Source organism: Schistocerca cancellata, chromosome 1, assembly GCF_023864275.1.
Source record: "Schistocerca cancellata isolate TAMUIC-IGC-003103 chromosome 1, iqSchCanc2.1, whole genome shotgun sequence".
Lineage (NCBI taxonomy): Eukaryota > Metazoa > Arthropoda > Insecta > Orthoptera > Acrididae > Schistocerca > Schistocerca cancellata.
Window position 1 is genome coordinate 802,738,154 of NC_064626.1, and position 19,399 is coordinate 802,757,552.

The 19,399-nt window shown below is 38.5% G+C and overlaps 1 protein-coding gene across 1 annotated transcript in view; it reads right to left on the minus strand.

The window, feature by feature from the left end:
• Window positions 1-19,399, minus strand: part of LOC126187923 (cytosolic carboxypeptidase-like protein 5) — a 164,263-nt gene that overhangs the window by 133,695 nt on the left and 11,169 nt on the right. Inside the window, exon 3 of the mRNA XM_049929288.1 lies at window positions 15,565-15,699. Coding sequence (XP_049785245.1) covers window positions 15,565-15,699 — 135 coding nt within the window. The remainder of the gene's footprint in view (window positions 1-15,564; window positions 15,700-19,399) is intronic.

Here is a 19,399-nt window from a genome sequence, read left to right on the forward strand (position 1 = left end):
CTTCACTTAACTCAATCAAATAATTAAATTTGTAGTTAATGCAAATCAATTTCAATTAACAGATGCAAGCTTACATATATACATACTTATAAGATACGTGAGCAAAGCACATGGTGCAAGCACGCCTAACTGCATTGAGATAAATTATCTGATAAGGCAAAAATCTTTTTAATCTTGCACCATACATTGAACAGTGTTTTACACATTGCAGATGCAAACAATGTTGGGTATTTGGAAATCTGCTTTATCATTTGTGAGGACTAAAGTAATCACAACAGATAAAGGATTTCACTCAGTCAAGGTGTTTCAACTGGCCCAATGCAATAAGTATTGCATAATGTTCGAAATCACATACAATGTACTCCAAATTACTTATGTGTTGATTATCTGGTTTGCAGACTATTTGTGCTTTAAAAAGGAAAAAAGGCTCTAGGAAACAGCAACGATCAATCCACCCTTGACAACAAGTGCCATTTTCATTGTTTAACCAAGTGCCCCTTAACAACAGAGTACTGTTCCCACTGTTACCAGACAGAAAGTTCTGTATAAACTGAAAACAGGTTCAGTTTTCTAATGTTAATTGGGGTGTAAGTGTCAACAAAACAAGTTACAAGAAATCTGTAAAACAGATGATGAACAAACAAAAGATATGTGTTGACATTAAAACAAAAATTAGAATTAACTTAAAGATCTGAGAAGAGGGAAATTGCTGCAAAACTAAGTGCTGGAATGCAGACTGCTTGGGACATTAAAAAGAATTAGCAGAAAACACACAACTGTATCAGAAAATGTGATTCTGCTTCTGGACGATTCACATGAAAAGACTGAAGGGTCTATATTTGATGAATTAGATGCTGTTCTTTTGCAATGGCTTAGCCAAAAAGGGGAAGAAGGTGTCATTGTTTCAGGTGTGACATGTGCCAAAAAATATAGACTTTTTCATCAAGCTCTAAGGTTAGAGGGAGAATTTAATGCCACATCTGGAAGGCTAACCAGATTCAAACAATGTCACATGATTCAAGAGCTTACTGTGCACGGAGAGCAGCTTAGTTCAAATGTTGCAGCAGCTGATTCCTTCGGGGAAGAGTTCCAGAAATTTGTGAAAGAAGAGAATTTCAAACCATACCAAACTGTAACACAAACAAAAATGACCTGTATTGGAAGTGTCAACCAACTAGAACCCTTGTTTTTAACAGCAAAGTTCGTGCTCCTGGATCATTGTCGTTGTTTTCAATCTCAAGACTGGTTTGATGCAGGTCTCCACGCTACTCTACCCTGTGCAGCCCCCTTCATCTCCGAATAACTACTGCAGCCTACATCCCTTTGAATATGTTTACTACATTCATCTCTTTGTCTCCCTCTATGATTTTTGCCCCCTCCCCCATTTCCCTTCAGTACTAAATTAGCGTTCCTTTGATGTCTCAGAATATGTCCTATCAACAAATCCCTTCTGCTAGTCAGTTTGTGCCTCAGATCTTACCCCCCTTACAAATACTTTCAAAAAAGATTTCCCGACACTTAAATCTATGTTCTATTTTAAAAAACTTATCTTCTGGCCATTGCCATTCTACATTTTATATCCTCTCTACTGCGGCCATCATCAGTTATTTTGCTGCCCAAATAGCAAAACTCATCTACTACTTTTAAGTATCTCATCTCCTAATCTAATGCCCTCTCCATCACATGATTTAATTTGACTACATTCCATTATCCTTGTTTTGCTTCTGTTGATGTTCATCTCAATATTTTCCTTCCAAGACCCTGCCCATTCCATTCAACTGCTCTTCCAAGTCCTTTGCTGTCTCTGAGAGAATTACAGTGGCATCAACAAACCTCAAAATTTTTATTTCTTGTCCCTGGAATTTAATTCCTACTCCAAATTTTTCTTTGATTTCCTTTGCTGCTTGCTCAACATACAGACTGAATAACATTGGTAGCAGTATACAACCCTGTCTCACTTCCTTCTCTACCACTGCTTCCCTTCCATGCCCCTCGACTCTTACAATTGCTACTGAATATAAGCTGTCTAAAGAATGTCTTACAACTCTGTGCACAGCTTGTGCCTATAGGAAACACTATGTGAAATTACTAGTGTTTGGGAAAAAATAATATAAAAAAGAGGGGCATTCAAGGATATTGGAGCTAGGGATCTCCCTATGCATTATTACAACCAAAAGGGACATGGATGGATAGTGAAATTTTCAAAAACTTGTTCCACATACACACCTTCTACCACAAGTTAAGTGATTGCCAGAAGACAAAAGACTGCCACAGAAGGCTGTTCTATTGCTTGATAACACCCTTCACATTCCAATGACAGGATTGTCATATATGATGATGGTCTCATTGTTTTTACCTGCTAACGTAATTGCCAGTATATAGCCAATGGACAAAGATGTAGCTGCATTACTAAAATGGTGCTACCAGGCTGGTCAACTGAGGAAGCTAGTTGATGAGGACGCTTTCGTGACATTCTGGAAGAAGTTGACAATTCTAGATGCAATACACGGGATTTCTGAGGCCTTGCAGAAAGTCAAGCCACATACACTAATTAGGTCATGAAGAAAACTTCTTGGAGATATAGAAGGAAGTGATTTTCAAGGTATTAGTGATGAAGAAGCAACAGCTGCACAAATAATGAATCTGGTAACAGGTTTAAATTGCTTTGAAGATGCTGATGAAGAAAATTTGAATGAGTGGCTGACGATCGACACCTGTGAACCTGGCTTCCAGTACATGAGTGACAATGAAATTGTCACAACAAAACAAAGAAAAGGACAGTAATATGAAAGTCGGGATGAAGACATGACCTTGTCATTGTACCGCATTTCAGTGTGTTGACATTGTTCTAGATTATATGGGCCAGAGGTAGTGGCAGTACAATGGCATTATTGCTGTGAGGCAAATTAGAAATGCTGAGCGAAAAAATTTCAGCTTCCTCAGAAGCAGACCTCACAGACTATTTTAAGAAATAAACAGGCCTAAGTACATATGCACAGAACCTGAATACACTTTCGAGCAAACAATAAATGACTGAAAATATCTCGATTACTCACTTTTTTTGTTATTCATGCATCTTCTCCCACACATTAGCCCAAATAATCAGGAGTATACTGTATTTTAATTTTATCTGAAAATGCACGTTGCAGGAAGATGAACAGACAGCAATGGGAGTCTTCCAACTTTCACATAACAGAATAAAGTTCCACATATCTTAAAAGGTCTCAATGACGTACTATAGTGTGTCACATTGAAACTTACTTTGGTGATAATCAGAAACAACATATTTTTCAATTTCTGCTTCAGAAAACTAATGTCTACTGCCTAATGTTCCTTCTCATGATCCTTTGTTTAGGCAGAGAATGGGTGTTTAATTTATGAATGATTCTGTTAAGTCTACCTGAAAGATGACTTGCAAATAGTTTCAGACAAGGCAGAATGAACATTTGCTGCATCAAAGGAAGCTGTTTGCAAATGATATGTATTGACTCATCTGTCTTAACAGTGAGATTTGGCTGGAACTGGCCTCTGTGATAGATCATGCATTTACAATGAATGGAATCAATGAATTTTTCAGATGGATATCACACTAGTCCATGGAGCCTATAAAGACAATGTCACTGAACAAAATATTTTAAACAACAAACACGACCATTTTGCACAAAGTTTATTGGCTTCAGAATTTCTTTTTAATATATTATGTCTAGAATTCTTAACTGTCTCTGTTCTTTCACAACTCCTGCCAACTCTCTTGCTCTGCAGAAAAAACTGCAACCCTTATTGAATGATTACTCATCATACTCAAGGATCTGTTGCAAGTAAGTAGCTATGGTTGTGTCTGGTGGGAGAGTGAAGTGAGTAAATGAAAAATCATCAACAAAAAGGGATTGTGATACACTGTTAATGCTAGATTATTAATAGCAACAGCAAACAAATCATATTACACTGAATGCCTTCACTCTCCTGAGCAAAATGGTTTAACAATACCTCAAGCATTTTTTAAGGGACAAAATTATCTGCAAGGACCATTTTATAATAGGAGAATTCATCAACTATCTTTCTGGAGCTGTTGGGTCATACTGAGATTTTAGGTGGCATTGTATACCTTAATGAAATCAAAGAATACATAGAGAAGTATTCTGGATTGACACCCAAGGCTGAGTCAGATCATAAACAAATTAATCTGAGACTCATTACAGTATTTGACACTCCTCCTGTTCAAAGAAATCGCACATGGTTATATTGCCAAGTGTCTGGAGTTGCCATTGAACAAACCACATTAAACTGTCACATCACGCTCTACATCTAATGGTGTAAAAATGCAGACACAGTGTGCTAATCCCATAGATACGTTTTCTGACAGAATGAGACAATACAAAGAAATGAGCAAGTTAAAACAAGGCAATATAGTAGGAGCATCAAAATTCAGGCATACTACAAGCAGAGATGCTACTGTGAAGTGGAAACGACTGAAAGCATTTAACCCTAACATCACTCAGACTTAAGAAATGTACTGACAGGAAATAAATACAGTATAAACAGAACCCAGACATCAAGGCATGGGCAGAAATATTGAAATACCACAACAAATGAATGTGTGAACATAAATGCAGAAGCTAGCCATGTCCACAGATTGCAATGTTCTATCTGACCATGGATGGCACCTGTGGAATGACCTCAACATGTCACATGTGTTCTGTGTAGTTGTGAGTGCATTATGTCACAACTCACTGAGTCAGATCATAAACAAATTAATCTGAGACTCATTACAGTATTTGACACTCCTCCTGTTCAAAGAAATCACACATGGTTATATTGCCAAGTTCAAATCATTGTTGCTTGTATGATGGGTGCTTATGTAACCAAGATAGCCGAAGTGTTTTGTGTTTCAAGAGAAAATGTATCGAGGATTTACACTGCACATAGGGAAAGCGGAAAAAAAACTTCCACTAAGTCGCAATATGGATGAAAGAGTGTGTGAGTGATTGTGATGGATAGTCACTGAAGATGTGAATGATGAAAAATAACAGAAACACCAGCTGCAAAAGTCACAGCACAACTAAATTCACACTCATAAACCCCGTCTGCATCAAAACAACATGAAGGAAGCTCCAGAAACAGGAAATGCTGGGCAAGCTGGAATTCATTCATTGGTGATGTAAATGTCTGTAAGAATGTCACTTGGTGGATTGAGTCTTATTTCACACTTTTTACATCTTCCAGCCAAGTTTATGTTCCAAAAGTGAAATATGGTGGGGGTTTGGTGATGATTTGGACAGCCATAATGTGGTATTCCATGGTCCTCATGCTTACTCTGCAAGATTGCTTTAATGATAAGGATTATGTGACCATTTTGGCTGATCAGGTCCATACCATGATACAATGTTTGTTTCCCAATGATGGTAGTATGTTCCAAGATGACAAGGTACTTGCTCACACAGCTCACATTATCCAAGCCCAGTTTGGTGAGCTCAAGTAAGAATTGTTGCACCTCCCCTGGTCACCACAGTTACCACATCTCAATATTATTGAGCACTTGTGGTCTACTTTGGAGAGAAGAGTGTATGATCACTATCCACTTCCATCATCGTTACCTAAACTTGTCACTATTTGGCAGGAAGAATGGTATAAGATTCCCTCGAAAACCATACAGGACCTGTATGTATCCATTCAAGATAAATGGAAGTGGTTTTGAATGCCAACAGTTTTCGTATACTGTATTAGGCATGATAAATGGTTGTGTTTTTGGTATTTATATTTTTGTCCACACCTTGTACATACCATATGCCACAGAGAACTTGTTGCAGCTCAGTATAGTGGTCAATGGCAGACTCACCAAGACATGATAGGTTTGATTTTCATTGTCTTGCTGGTATCCAGAAACTGATAATCTTCAGAATAAATAAATGGTATTGCTTAGTGTGGAACAAACGATGCTGTCATTGTCTGTGGAGCGGTGGATGAAGATTTTAGTAGACTGATAAATCACATTATATGAAGTGGTATTCAAATGGGTATATGTAAACTCAGCAAATAGTATTGGCATGTGTATGTTATGTGAAGAATGAAATTTGGAGTAGAATTTGAGGCTCTTGCATTTTGTTAGTGCATGGACCATTAGTTTGGCCAACGGCAAAATGAAAATGGGTATTTATGAAAACAAATAATGACAAATCCAGGATGGAATAATGCAGTATTACAAAAAGGATAGATTGCTACTAACCATATAACGAAGATGTTGGTCATCTTCAATTTCTCATCAACACTCTCTGATAGCACTATGGAAAGTATAACTCTCCTCGTATTTCATGATAATGAACCTAACAGTGTCCTCCCACAAGATGAAACATCAGATCTTTCTTTCTTTCTTCGTTTCAACCAACTAGGGACTACATCAATTCAATTGTCTCTCTTTCCTAGCTTTAACTGCCATCCAATGCCATTGCATTTGTTTCTCATGTTGTTACTTTCCCTCTTGGGTCCCTTTTTTTTAAGTGGTTCACACTCCTGGATATCTTTAGGAGAAATTTCCAGTTCTTCAACTTGCAACTTCTGTGAAGCATGCTCCTTTGGTTCTGGGCTCATTTGTGTCACACAGCCATAAAATGCACTCTTTATCTTCCAAAGCATGTCACTACCTTCTCCATATGCTTATATAGTTTGTGGTTTGACGTCTTCTACACTCATTCTTTTCTTTGATGGGACCCAGGATTTTTCTTTGGCTCTAAGTTTCTCTGTTAGGCCTTTCCTATTCATTACAAGAGTCACTGTCATATTTAGAGCCTCCAGCCAAATAGCAACACATTAGTGTCTCAGTTTGGTGTTTAAGGTGTCAGTCTTTTATTCTATATAACTCTAGTTAGTTGGTAGGCCATTTCCATTTTGTTAATGCCGGACATGAAGGCCTCTTTCTCTGATGGGTTAGGCTATGTCCATTCACCTGGGTATTTAAAATTTTCTGACCTGCTTATTTTATGTCTGCCATATAGTATATCGTCTGAAAGAAGATCTGAAGCCCAGCCTTCACAGCCTATGGTTCCAGTATGTTAAGTTGCTCTGTTGCTGTATCTACAGAATCCAAGAAGACCACTAAATCACCTGCAAAGGCTAGACAGTCAATTATAAGATTCTTTTACCTGTAGTCTGTTCTTACCACATTTTCTAACCCAGAATTGTTCATTTCTTTCTGTCACTCACGGATGACCTTTCCTAAAGCACAGTTGAAAAGCAGACACCATAATCCATTTCCTTTTCTCACTCTTGCCCTGGTTTCAAAAGCATTACACATCTCTCCCCTGAACATCACTTTGAAGGTGGTGTTGGTCAGGGTTTGATGGATAATCACTTTTGTCTTGCTATTTACACCAAACTCTTCAATTAATTATAATAGGGTGTTTCAATCAATCGAGTCATACGACTTCCAGAAATCAACAAATTCCTTATTTCTGATTTTCAGGTATGGAAGGATGGACTTCAGATTCATAATCAGCTCAGCATGTGATTGTCCCTTGCTGAAGCCCCCCCCCCCCCCCCCCTCGTTGTGGACTGATTTGTTGTTCTGCTCCGTTCTGTAGAGTTTCAAGAGGATCCTGTAAGTTGTCAGCAGGAGAGAGATGCTACAGATTCATCCAGTTGCAAGTTTGTTTGTTTGGTTTTTTTAATTACTTTCCCGGATCTCTTGAACAACTGCACAAGTTTATCAATTCTCTTGTTCCCTGCATGTTTCCACAGTTCAGCAAATAACCAATCTGCAGTCAGTGTCTTCTTGTTCTTCAGTGCTTGAATGTTCTGCCTGATTTCTTCCTTCTTGGGCGGAGACAAATCTGGTGGCTATTTGGGTTGTATTCATGAATGAATGGAGTCTCTTGAGCTTCTGAGGACATTTAAAGTTAACTTGTTAGAATCTGGCAATTATCTTTGTCACTATGGGCTTGATTCCCTTTGGAATCTTTGAACTGAGGAGTTGTATTTGTTCACATTGCATTTGAAGGTTTTACAGAAATTATGGTGTTATTTTTCTGGGAGACCTGCTCAATTTGTATCAACGAATTTTTATTAAATGCGTCCCTCACCCCTTTGGAATCTTTGAACTGAGGAGTTGTATTTGTTCACATTGCATTTGAAGGTTTTACAGAAATTATGGTGTTATTTTTCTGGGAGACCTGCTCAATTTGTATCAACGAATTTTTATTAAATGCGTCCCTCACCCCTTTGGAATCTTTGAACTGAGGAGTTGTATTTGTTCACATTGCATTTGAAGGTTTTACAGAAATTATGGTGTTATTTTTCTGGGAGACCTGCTCAATTTGTATCAACGAATTTTTATTAAATGCGTCCCTCACCCTGTGAATGGTTTTTGTAGATTTTCTCTCATTTAAGAACTTGACCTAGTTCACTTAATTTTTCTGGCAATTCAATTTCCACCAAGCCATCTGTCTGAGCTGTACTGCTGCACTGCATTCATTATCCCACCAAACATGAACATGCTTCATTGATTTGGTGAGTGGGGCAATCTCCTCAGCTGCTCTGACTATAGCCTTTTATAATTGTTCCCTGTTCTCCAGAGTTATAGTTTCAAGCTTGTGGGTGAATTCTTGGTCGCTCCTTAGTTTGTCTCTGCCAAATTTAACATTTTTTTTTTTCTGGTAGCAACCTTCTTGATATTCCTTCGACTTAGTCAGACTTGGATCTTTGAAAGCTAGTGATCCGAGTCTCGGCTGGCATTCTCAGAACCTCTACATTCTGGATCTCTCACTGTGCTTTCTGTGCACTGGCGTTATGGTCAATCTGTAATTCGCCCAGGTTGGAGTTTGTTTTCTGAACACATTTGAAACTGTTAGACTTCAGGACGAGACTGAATGCTCTACACAACTCTATTAGTCTCTCTCCATTGTCATTGTTTCTCTTATGTGTTGGGCAGTTCCCATATTCATATTTTCTTTCCTTGCCATGCTGGGCATTGAAATCGCCAAGTAGAATGATGGAGTGTTTGTTGGGTGCCTTTGAGAAAATATTTTCCAGCTCCTCCCAGGATGTGACTGTTCCATCTGGATCCTTATTATTTGCCTGTTTGATTGGTGCGTGTATGTTCACCACTGTCTGAACTCTCTTTACACAGAGAAAAGAAAGAGTGGTTATGCTGTCAGGGGAGGTTAAGTCTATAATCAAATTGAAAAACTTTCTGCGGTCAATAAATCCTGTGCCTAAGTGTGGGATGTTTTTTACTACAGAACACATTTACCAGTCTTGCCACTGGAGATTCTACAACCTTGCGACTCAAAGCAATGTTCATCTGTGAATCTTGTTATCTGAATTGTTGCAATCAGTACCTGATATCGAGACAAGGCTTCAGTGATTTGTTTTGTTTGCCATTCTTGAGAAGGGAGTTTGCATGAAAGTATCAAAAAAGTTCTGGTGTGTTTTCCGACCTGCCTGGCGTCTCCGACACCTGTCCCCAGAATCTGATATCGTGGTTGCATGGTTCAAGATGATGGTGGACTGGCTGCCACCTTGGGCAGAAACTACTTTTGAATTTTCCTCCATGTTTGTGATAGTTGTAAAACAACATGTTGAGGTCAGTAATGTTACACACTGACCAGCTTACCGATTATTGATCAAGATTATTTATTACAGTCACCTTATACTATTTACTATTAAAAGGATAATTTCAAATGAAAAGACTGTTGTCTCAACATACCGGATAACATCTGTGTCAAAGATATATTAAAGACTTATTCTTGTTCCAATGCAGAAATGTGATACTATGGTTCAGTTATTGCTGGGAGCATCTTTCTTACTTGGTCATATGAGTATAATGTTGGATCATGACTGACAACTGCTTCTTTCAAAAGATGTTCTAGCACATATTCTATTGATTTGCCAGTATGGAATTCTACATAGAAATCTCTTTATAATCAATTCATTTTGTTGCAGATGGTGTTGACTGGTCACTAAAACTCAAACCAGACTACTCTCTCCCTTTAATATGCAGTGGTTTCCACAGAAATCATAGAGTTTGCTATGCACACACCCTCTCCATCAAAAAAATGCATACCTGCATTGCAGAACAACACTTTTGATTTCAAACATGATATGCTACCCTTTAAGACAAAGTAGAGAACTGGGTACAGTTTGTCCTTTATACGGATGTGATCCATGTAATCAAGGAAGCTGACTCAATGTTTAGATGTTAGATGTTGTCAGTTATCAATACAGAATCCAAATTGCCTTAATCAACATGTATTCTGGCAGCCTTTACCAGGGACGGAAGCTATATGACGGTACCAATACAGAGCAAAATTCATTCACCAATTCTCAAAGAACGACTTCACTGAGAGTGTGAGCAGACCAACAATCAATGACAAAGAATGAAAAGGTCGTACAAAAATAGTTATTTGTTGATTTATCTGGTAATAAATAAGCAACTAGTCACTTTTTTATGATTTATTCAACTATGAACATGTTTTTGAGCCACTGTAGGCTCACCATCAGCTGAAGGTGTTACAAGAACATTATGCTACTGAAATTTACTGAAAAAAATGTTTATAATAGTAATGAAGCACGTCAATTCTGAGAAACCTCCCCTCAATACAGTACTGCGGTACTTCAGACAGAATTAGAGACCTACTAGACACGTATGCTGCAAGCTCATAAAACAAGAAGTCTCTGCTCAGTTAATTCCAATAATATCAATAAAGGAGTTCTGTGTCACTGTTTCTAAACCAATTGATGAAATCATCATCTACTTTGCAAAAGGATCATTGATATATTAGAGCTGTCAACAGCAGCAGAAATTCAAACCACAGAACACAATTCTAATGACAAAATGTATATAGTCTACGATAGGAAAAATAAATATGGTCCACTGTAATCATATTCAAGAACAGAAATTTTGCGAGAGACGAAATGGAAAATGCATGATGACTAGCAACAATGTTACAATGTGCATGCTTACATGATGCACGTAGTGTAGCAATGTTCTGCTAAGTAATTCAAACATCAGTCACATTTTCTCCTCTAACACGTCGCTCTTTAAGTAATCAACACACATTAGCGAACAGAAAATAAATTTATTTATCAAAGTTGGACACAACATATAAAAAAAAACACTGTACTGCAAAAACTGGCCACCAATAACATTCACAGATACATAAGATGAGTAATATTTACAACAGTACACTCTTCTTTTACATTGCTCAATGGTTTGAATAGTGCAATAAAAATTTGAAAAAGTTTTTTCCAAACCATACAATTCATTTAGTCTTCAGATCAATAGATGGCAGGCCTCCTACATCTCATTAAAATCAAACTACTTGCAGCTGTCACTAATTTTCCTCTTTTCAGGTTCATTTTTCATACAGTTTCCACTGTTCCAAGTGTGTCAAGAACATGCTACAGCCCAGACTGAAGACAATCTGCACATGATCCTCCTTTCAACACACAGCAGCATTCAAATGATACTGTTATCCAGTGTCCAGTTCAGCACAATGCAATTGAGGGTGGTAAGGGTCCAGCTGCATATGAGGTGATGTTCCTTGATGAACAACGATAAATTCCAAACACTTTATGTGTAGATCAATTCTTGTTTTCTCTTCTCAACTTCAGTTACTGCTGTAGTTTTCTTGCTTCCTCAGATGTTAACATCCAAGGTGATAGACTTAAGCAATAAAAGTCTGCAGAAGATAACCTGTAACAACGTGCACTCTCTCAGTAATGGTTACACTGACTCAACTAATATAGACTAATTCCTCCAGATTGGGATGACATAGTGAGATCCAAAAAACATAAACTGAGTACCACCTGACTTCCCACATTATGCTGTTCTCTTCACAAGACAATATTGTTTTTATATGGTATTATGTCTCAAGCACAATTTCTGCACAGCATCCAGGCAGTGATGTTTTCTCTCAGAAAGTCTGGATTGTCACACATGCTTAACTGTGGGTACATTTACTTTCTTTCTTATTCTCTCATTCTAACAAGAGAATGCTATCATGAAATGATTGATTCTGCAGTAGCCAGTTAATAATCCAAAAGTGCATGTAACATTCATGTTCACTTTCTCACACTAGCTTCATGAATGCCATCTTCTGTGATATCTGTGCAGGTGTAAGATCTGATTCTGGAATTGACTTGCTGGTCAATCAGATGTGTTATATTTGATAAATGAGACAATATACTTCCTGATGGAAGATCATTTTTCTCACATCCATTGTCTCTTGTGCCGCATCATGACAAACATTATCTACTCTTCAAAAGGTAATACTGGAGTATCAAATGGTAGTCCTCACACATCTTGATACTCCTTCCTCAACAGTTTTTGCACTTAGTATTTTCTCTCTGGTAGGGTCAACAGCTGCTATGTGTGCACTTTGTCATCCATCATGTCTGTCCCTTATATTATCTGACAATTTGATCACAGTCTGACTTTCTTGATCTGAAGACTTGACTGTTTCCAAGAATCATTTTGTCAACATAGGCACAGACTTATTTCTGATCATTTCTTCCAGGATACTGGTATATGTCAGTTCTTTTGCTGTGTCGGGTAAGACTGTAACTTCATTTTACTTGTACTGTGTCCAGGATGCTGAAGAGATACAATGGAAGAAATAGTTCCACTGTCAGTTACTTCAGATTATGACACAAAATATTTTCAAGCAGTGGAAGAGAGTGGTGTGCTGAGTATGAGCCTAATAATTTCACTGAAGGCTATTCAAAGTTGACATATTTTATTGTATCTCACATGTAATAGATAAGGAAAAAATTTCTTTGTGGGCATTTTGTATGTGTAAGTAAAAATGAGAAACAAAGCAAAAAACAAACTTATGAAGGTATAAAGCAAACACAACTGAACATATCAAAAGATTCTGACTTTAAAAAACAATAATGTGGCTTACAAACAGAGAAAATACAAGTCATAATGAGAAAGATTCTTGTAAGGTTTAAAATGAGTGAATGAATGTTGGTCTGTCACAGTTATCCTCATTGCTTCAACAAAAGGAAGCAGAAAAACATAAAAACTATCTTGCAGCGCACTTTTGGACTGCTCTGCAGACAGATGTGTGGAAAAACACATTTGTACTCAAAATTTAAATTATAAGCACAAAATTAATCTTGATATTCACATGGAAATGTTCAGGCTGCATTCAAATACATGTATTGACTGTCCCTATTTGTCCATTTCTTAAAGTTACAGGAGCAAGGATTTGACTTACTGTTTCCTTGACAATAACATCGTAAACTGTTAAGCTTGGCACAGTTGTCTCAAATGAAGTGCCTGAATAAAATGGCTGAACTCCACTGTCCCACTCTGGTATTAAAAAAAAGCCTACACTGTTAATGCATTTTTCATGCATTCATACTGAACCCCAATTTACATTTGGTAGGCTGTTTTGTGTTTTTTTAGCAACATAATGTAAATTATGGGCTTCTATTTACCTACAGGAGGAAATGTGAAATCTGAAGCAAATCAAGATCAGTGTAAAATACCCAGAAGAATTTTGAAAAGATTTGCAACTATCTTAAGTGTTCACAATGATATACTCCTTTGTGAGAGCAGAAGAAAAACTTTTTTTTTTTCATTTATAATCAAAGAGTGAAGAATTCATCCTTTAAAGTCACAGATAAAAAGACCAACAATAAAACAATAAAGGCAAAGCCAAAAAGATGAACTAATGAACAAAATTAAACAGATTCTAATTTAGTATCAAGTGGACAGGTATGCGCCAGGCATCAGAAACAGTGAGTCCATGTAGCACACTATCATAACGTTGGGGGGCAGTGGACTCAAGAGGGATGACAGAGCAGAGGAAGGGAAACTATGGGGAAGGGGGTGTTGGTGCATGGTATTACTGGAAGTTGAGGCCGAAGGATTATGGAAATGAAGGATGTGTTGCAAGAACAACTCCCATCAGTAGCAAGACAGGGTGTGAATCAGACGTTCAAAGAAGCTATGATCCTCCTTAAAATGTTCTCCACAGATGGGAAGGAAACACTGGGTTTAAATGGAAAACGCATCCAACCATGGCATAATAGCCCAGAATATTTTATTAATTGTAAAATCCCATCTACACAGTTCAGAGAAGCTGATGCTTGGTCAAAGGATCCAGATGACATTGGTTGTGAAGCAGCCACTGAACTCTAGCACACTGTACTCAGCAGTTTATTCCACCACTGGGTGATCAGCTCTTCTCTTGGCCACAGTCTGGCAGTTTCATTTGGAAGGACAGTTGGTTGGTGGTCATGCCCACCTAAAATGTTGTGCAGAAATTGTGGCAAAGCTGGTATATGACATGCCTACGTTCATAAATGGTCCTGCCTCTGATGGGATACGATAAGCCATGACACGATTTGAGTAAGATGTTCCTGGTAGGCGAATCAAACAGGTCTTGTACCTGGGTCTTCCATAGGAGTATCATCTATGTTGTAAAAGAGTTGGGAGTAAGTGTGACACAGTGATGATCCACGATGTTTAGGTCTGGTGAGTGGTCAGCAGACTACAACTACTAACTCTTTTTGCAGAGCTTTAGGAGAGGTGGGCAAGCACTGTGAGTGGGGTGCCCCTCATGTCTAGACATGATGATAAATAGTCAAAGCCCTGATAAAGGATACAGTTCAGCTGTTCCATCCCAGGATGATATTGGGTGATGAGGTAGATGTTCCTTGGCAGCTGGCTCTCGGTGGTGGTGGAAGTATTTTACTTATCTCTTGCAAGGAAATCACAACAAGTCACAAATTAGTATAACTGTACACATTAATAGTCAATCCTGTATTACGTCACATTAAGGAAGGAAGGAAAATTGGTGTGCAACTTGCTATCAGTAACAAAGTCACAAAAACAGAGCACAAGTTTGGATAGGACAAGGATGGGAAAGCAAATCTGTTGCATTCTTTTTAGGAACCAACATGCTAATTAAAAACGGTTGGGGGAAACCAGGGAAAATGTACATCTAACTATTGAAAGCCCAGGATGAAATAATAACAGTATTGTAAAAAGGATAGATTGCTGTTCACCATGTATTATAAAAAGGATAGATTGCTATTCACCATATAGAGGAGACGTTGGGTTGCAGGCAGGTGCAACGAAAAGGCTGCTATACATCTAAGCTTTCAGCGAAAATGCCTTCTTCTCAACTGGAAAACAACCCCCCCCCCCCCCCCCACACACACACACATTCACACCAGTGCAACCTGCGCACACATGACCACTGTGCCCAAACTGCAAACTGCTGATGGGAGCAGAGAGAGTGTGTGTGTGTGTGTGTGTGTGTGTGTGTGTGTGTGTGTGTGTGTTTTTTTTTTTTTTTCTTTTTCAGAAGAAGGCCTTTAAGCTGAGAGCTAGAATGTATAGCAGTCTTTTTGTTGGGTCTGTCTGTAACTCAACATCTCCTCTACATAGTGAATAACAGTCTATATTTTTCATAATCTTCAAAACATAAATCTGAAAGACAATGCGATGACATCAGATATACACATAATAAAAGCAGAATGTGAATGAATTTCATTGGGAAATGAGAGTTCTAAAATTCACAATGAAAGTAAATAAATATTCAGAAAGTAACATACCCTTTATTCCAAAGTAGAACCAAGTTCTGTTACTGTTCTCAAATTCCGTTCCATAACAATCTGGACGAGTCCAAATATTAAACTCAAAGTCAGGGACTTCATCTCCAGAACTGTTCTTTGTATGAGCTGCATTGCCTGAACATAAGAAACAATTACATGGCAAAATTAACATGAAATAATTTAGTAAACTAAATCACAAAATGAGGTTGCAAGCAATCACAACAATTTCTCTCTTAATTCCGGAAATAACACTAAAATACAATGTTTAAGACTTACAATACCAACTCAGATATTAACAGTATACTCTCTTTTCGTTCTTAAATACAGGGCGTACAAAAAAAAAAAAAAAAAAATCTGTCAATACTTTGAGAGATGACAGTACTCATCGAAACAAGAAAAGTAAGTCCAATAAACATGGGTCCAGAAATGCAGACTTTCCGAGATAAACACGTGTTAATAGGGACGGCTGTGCAATGGTTGGCTGCGGGTGTTAACAGAGTTAACAAGAGATGGTGTTGTGAATTTCCATAACTAGCATGTACGGGCAGATATAAATCTTCATGCAATTTAGGAAAGAGGGCATTAACACAGATTCTCAATCAACGTAGGGGCAGGCATACTTGGTGAGAGATTAATAGGGCCATATGTGCTACCACAAAGGTTGACTGGAGCACATTATCTGGACTTCCTCATTAATGTATTGCCTATCTTGCTGGAGGCTGTGCCATTGCAGCAATGAATACAAATGTGGTTCATGCATGGTGGTGCACCAGCACACTTTCATCATAATGTGCACAAACATCTGATGCAGACGTTTTAGGTGTGTCTTACACGTGGGTGATTTTCAGCAGTACTGCTGAGCAGCATGCGTCGGTCCCCACCGTCTCTGTCTCTTCTTCTTCTTCTCTTCTCTTCTTCTCTCTCTCTCTCTCTCTCTTTTTTCCTCATCTGCTTAGCAGCACTGCTGCTGTGCGTAATTGGCACTCTCACGCCACGCCGTGTAAATCCACTCAATTGATAATATGGACTCAGACAAAGAAGTATTAGCTCTGGCTTTGTTGATCGAAAGAAAATTCAAGTGCCAACGTAATAAATATAAATACTGGCAACACCCAATATGCACCACTCGTACAATATATGTACACTTCTACACTGTATATAGTGAGTTATGTGAAGACAGTGACAAGTTCTTCAACTACTTCACGATGTTAGTACCGACCTTTGAGGAACAACTACATTTGCTGAAAACACAAATTTCACACCAGAAGACTTGCATGAGAAACAGTATTTCTGCAGAGGAAAGGTTGACCATCACACTAAGGTAAGTACAAATAGTTGATGTAAAACAATTTTAATTTAGCAATTTGTGTTACATAAGAAAATTACAATATGTATAGACATCCTAAAACAAATCTTCGTACACTGATGTATCAAAAACCTGAGACGGTGATTCCAACATCGCCCTTTGTGCTGACTCAGCCAGCTGTTCCGCATAAGTGGTCATGGAAGCAGATGAGTCATGTTCTGCATTTCATTAAGTGCCGGCATAGATGCTCACTTCACTTTTACTACAAACATTTTTTCTCAATTGTGTCATTAGCAGTTTGTGATGCAAATTATAATTTTGTCGGATCTTATGGCAAAAGTTCATATTTACAAATCTTTAAAAACAGTATGCTATTCAATAAGATAAGAGACAACAAACTGAACATTCCTAGACCGAAACCAGTATGTGCCGGAGGAGAGCCACTGCCATGAAGTGATGAAGTACTTGGTTTGACAGAAGATACGCAAAGACCCTATGGTGGAAACAATTTGCCAGTCATTAAAAAGATATATAATTATTGTTTATCATGGGTGAGATGATTCATAGAGAGTACATTTGGAATACTCAGCAACAAATGAATAATATTCCATCGTCCACTCAATTTTTCAATTGATTTGGTATCAGATATAATAAAAATATGCTGCATATTACATAATTTCATTTGTCGTAGAGATCGGTACACATTCAAAGACACAACGAACATCGTTGGACTACATGGAGTCAAGGAAGCCCTACTGCCAAGAACAAGGGACAAATCAGCCGCTGTTATCAGAGATAAATTTGCTGAATTCTTTGCAAGTGAAAAAGGTGCAGTGAGTTGGCAATTGAACAAAATTTGATCTGGGGACTTCTAATATTTGTACATAATAATGTAACACATTGTACATATAATTCTAAATACATACCTTCTTGGTTTTTGGAATCTGTTGTTTCATTTGCAAATCCTGGAATGAACAGTTCACACAATTCTTCCCATGCTCTGTGTTTCACAATCCTGTTGCTGTATTTGCAACATCTTGAGACCCAAATATCAGGATCTTCACAAATGAAATGCTCAGTATCAAAACTCATGGTGCTGTGAGAACGACTGATACGCTAATGAAATGCCATGCGTGAAAGGTAACAGGTGTGAAAATGTTGCTGCCAGCAGCACGCAGCCGCTCGTGCAGAGATGGTCGTGTGGTTGCCGCTGCTGTATGAATCGCCACATTTGTAAATCTCCCATCTATTTCCCCAATGGAACGCTGACCGCTGCCATCGCACTGCTCAGCAGCACTGCCCGAAATCGCACTGGATTGGTTTGGGAGGGGGGGAGGGGGGGGGCACTCCTTGGCCTGATCGTTCCCCAGACCTCAACCCCCTAGGCTTTTGGTTATAGGGACTCTTGAAGGAATCGGTCAACATCATGACAATTGGCGACGCATGTATGCTACAGGGTCACATCTTCGATACATGCCAGCAGGTACAACAACAACTGGGTATACTGCAAAGGGTACATCATTCCTTATGCCAGAGGTCGGAAGAGTGCACTGTCATGAATGGACGCCACATTGAATACCCCCTGTAAACACTTGTTTATCACAGAAAGCATGCATTGTCGGCAATGTTTATTGAACTTACCTCAGAAAGTACATGTTTCCTGACCCATGTTTATTGTACTTATTTTTCATGTTTCAATGAGTACTACCACATCCCAAAGTATTGAACACTTTTTTAAAGCCCTGCATATTGTTATACACTTCACAAAATTTCATAAAAGTTACATACACTATGTGACCAAAAGTATCCAGACACCTGACTGACTCACAAGTTTGTGGCCACTCCATCAGTAATGCTGGAATTCAATATGGTGTAGGCCAACCCTTAGCCTTGATGGCAACTTCCTCTCTTGCAGGCACATGTTCAATCAGGTGCTGGAAGTTTTCTTGGAGAAAGGCAGCCCATTCTTCATGGAGTGCTGCACTGAGGAGAGGTATCGATGTTGGTCGGTGAGGCCTGGCACAAAGTCGGTATTCCAAAACATCCCAAAGGTGTTCTATAGGATTCAGGTCAGGATTCTGTGCAGGCCAGTCCATTACAGGGATGTTATTGTCGTGTAACCACTCCACCACAGGTGCTTGATCATGTTGAAAGAAGCAATTGCCATCCCTGAATTGCTCTTCAACAGTGGGAAGCAAGAAGGTGCTTAAAATACCAATGTAGGCCTGTGCTGTGATAGTGCCATCGAAAACAACAAAGGGTGCAAGCCCCCTCCACAAAAAACACGACCACAACATAACACCACTGCTACTGAATTTTACTGTTGGCACTACACACGCTGGCATATGACGTTCACTGGGCATTCACCATACCCACACCCTGCCATCAGATCACCACATTGCGTACCGTGATTTGTCACTCCATACGATGTTTTTCCATGTTCATTCATCCAATGTTTGCGTTCCTTAGGTCGGTATTACACTATCAAATTTCTTTGTCAAAGATTTGATTAAAGATGCGATCAAATAT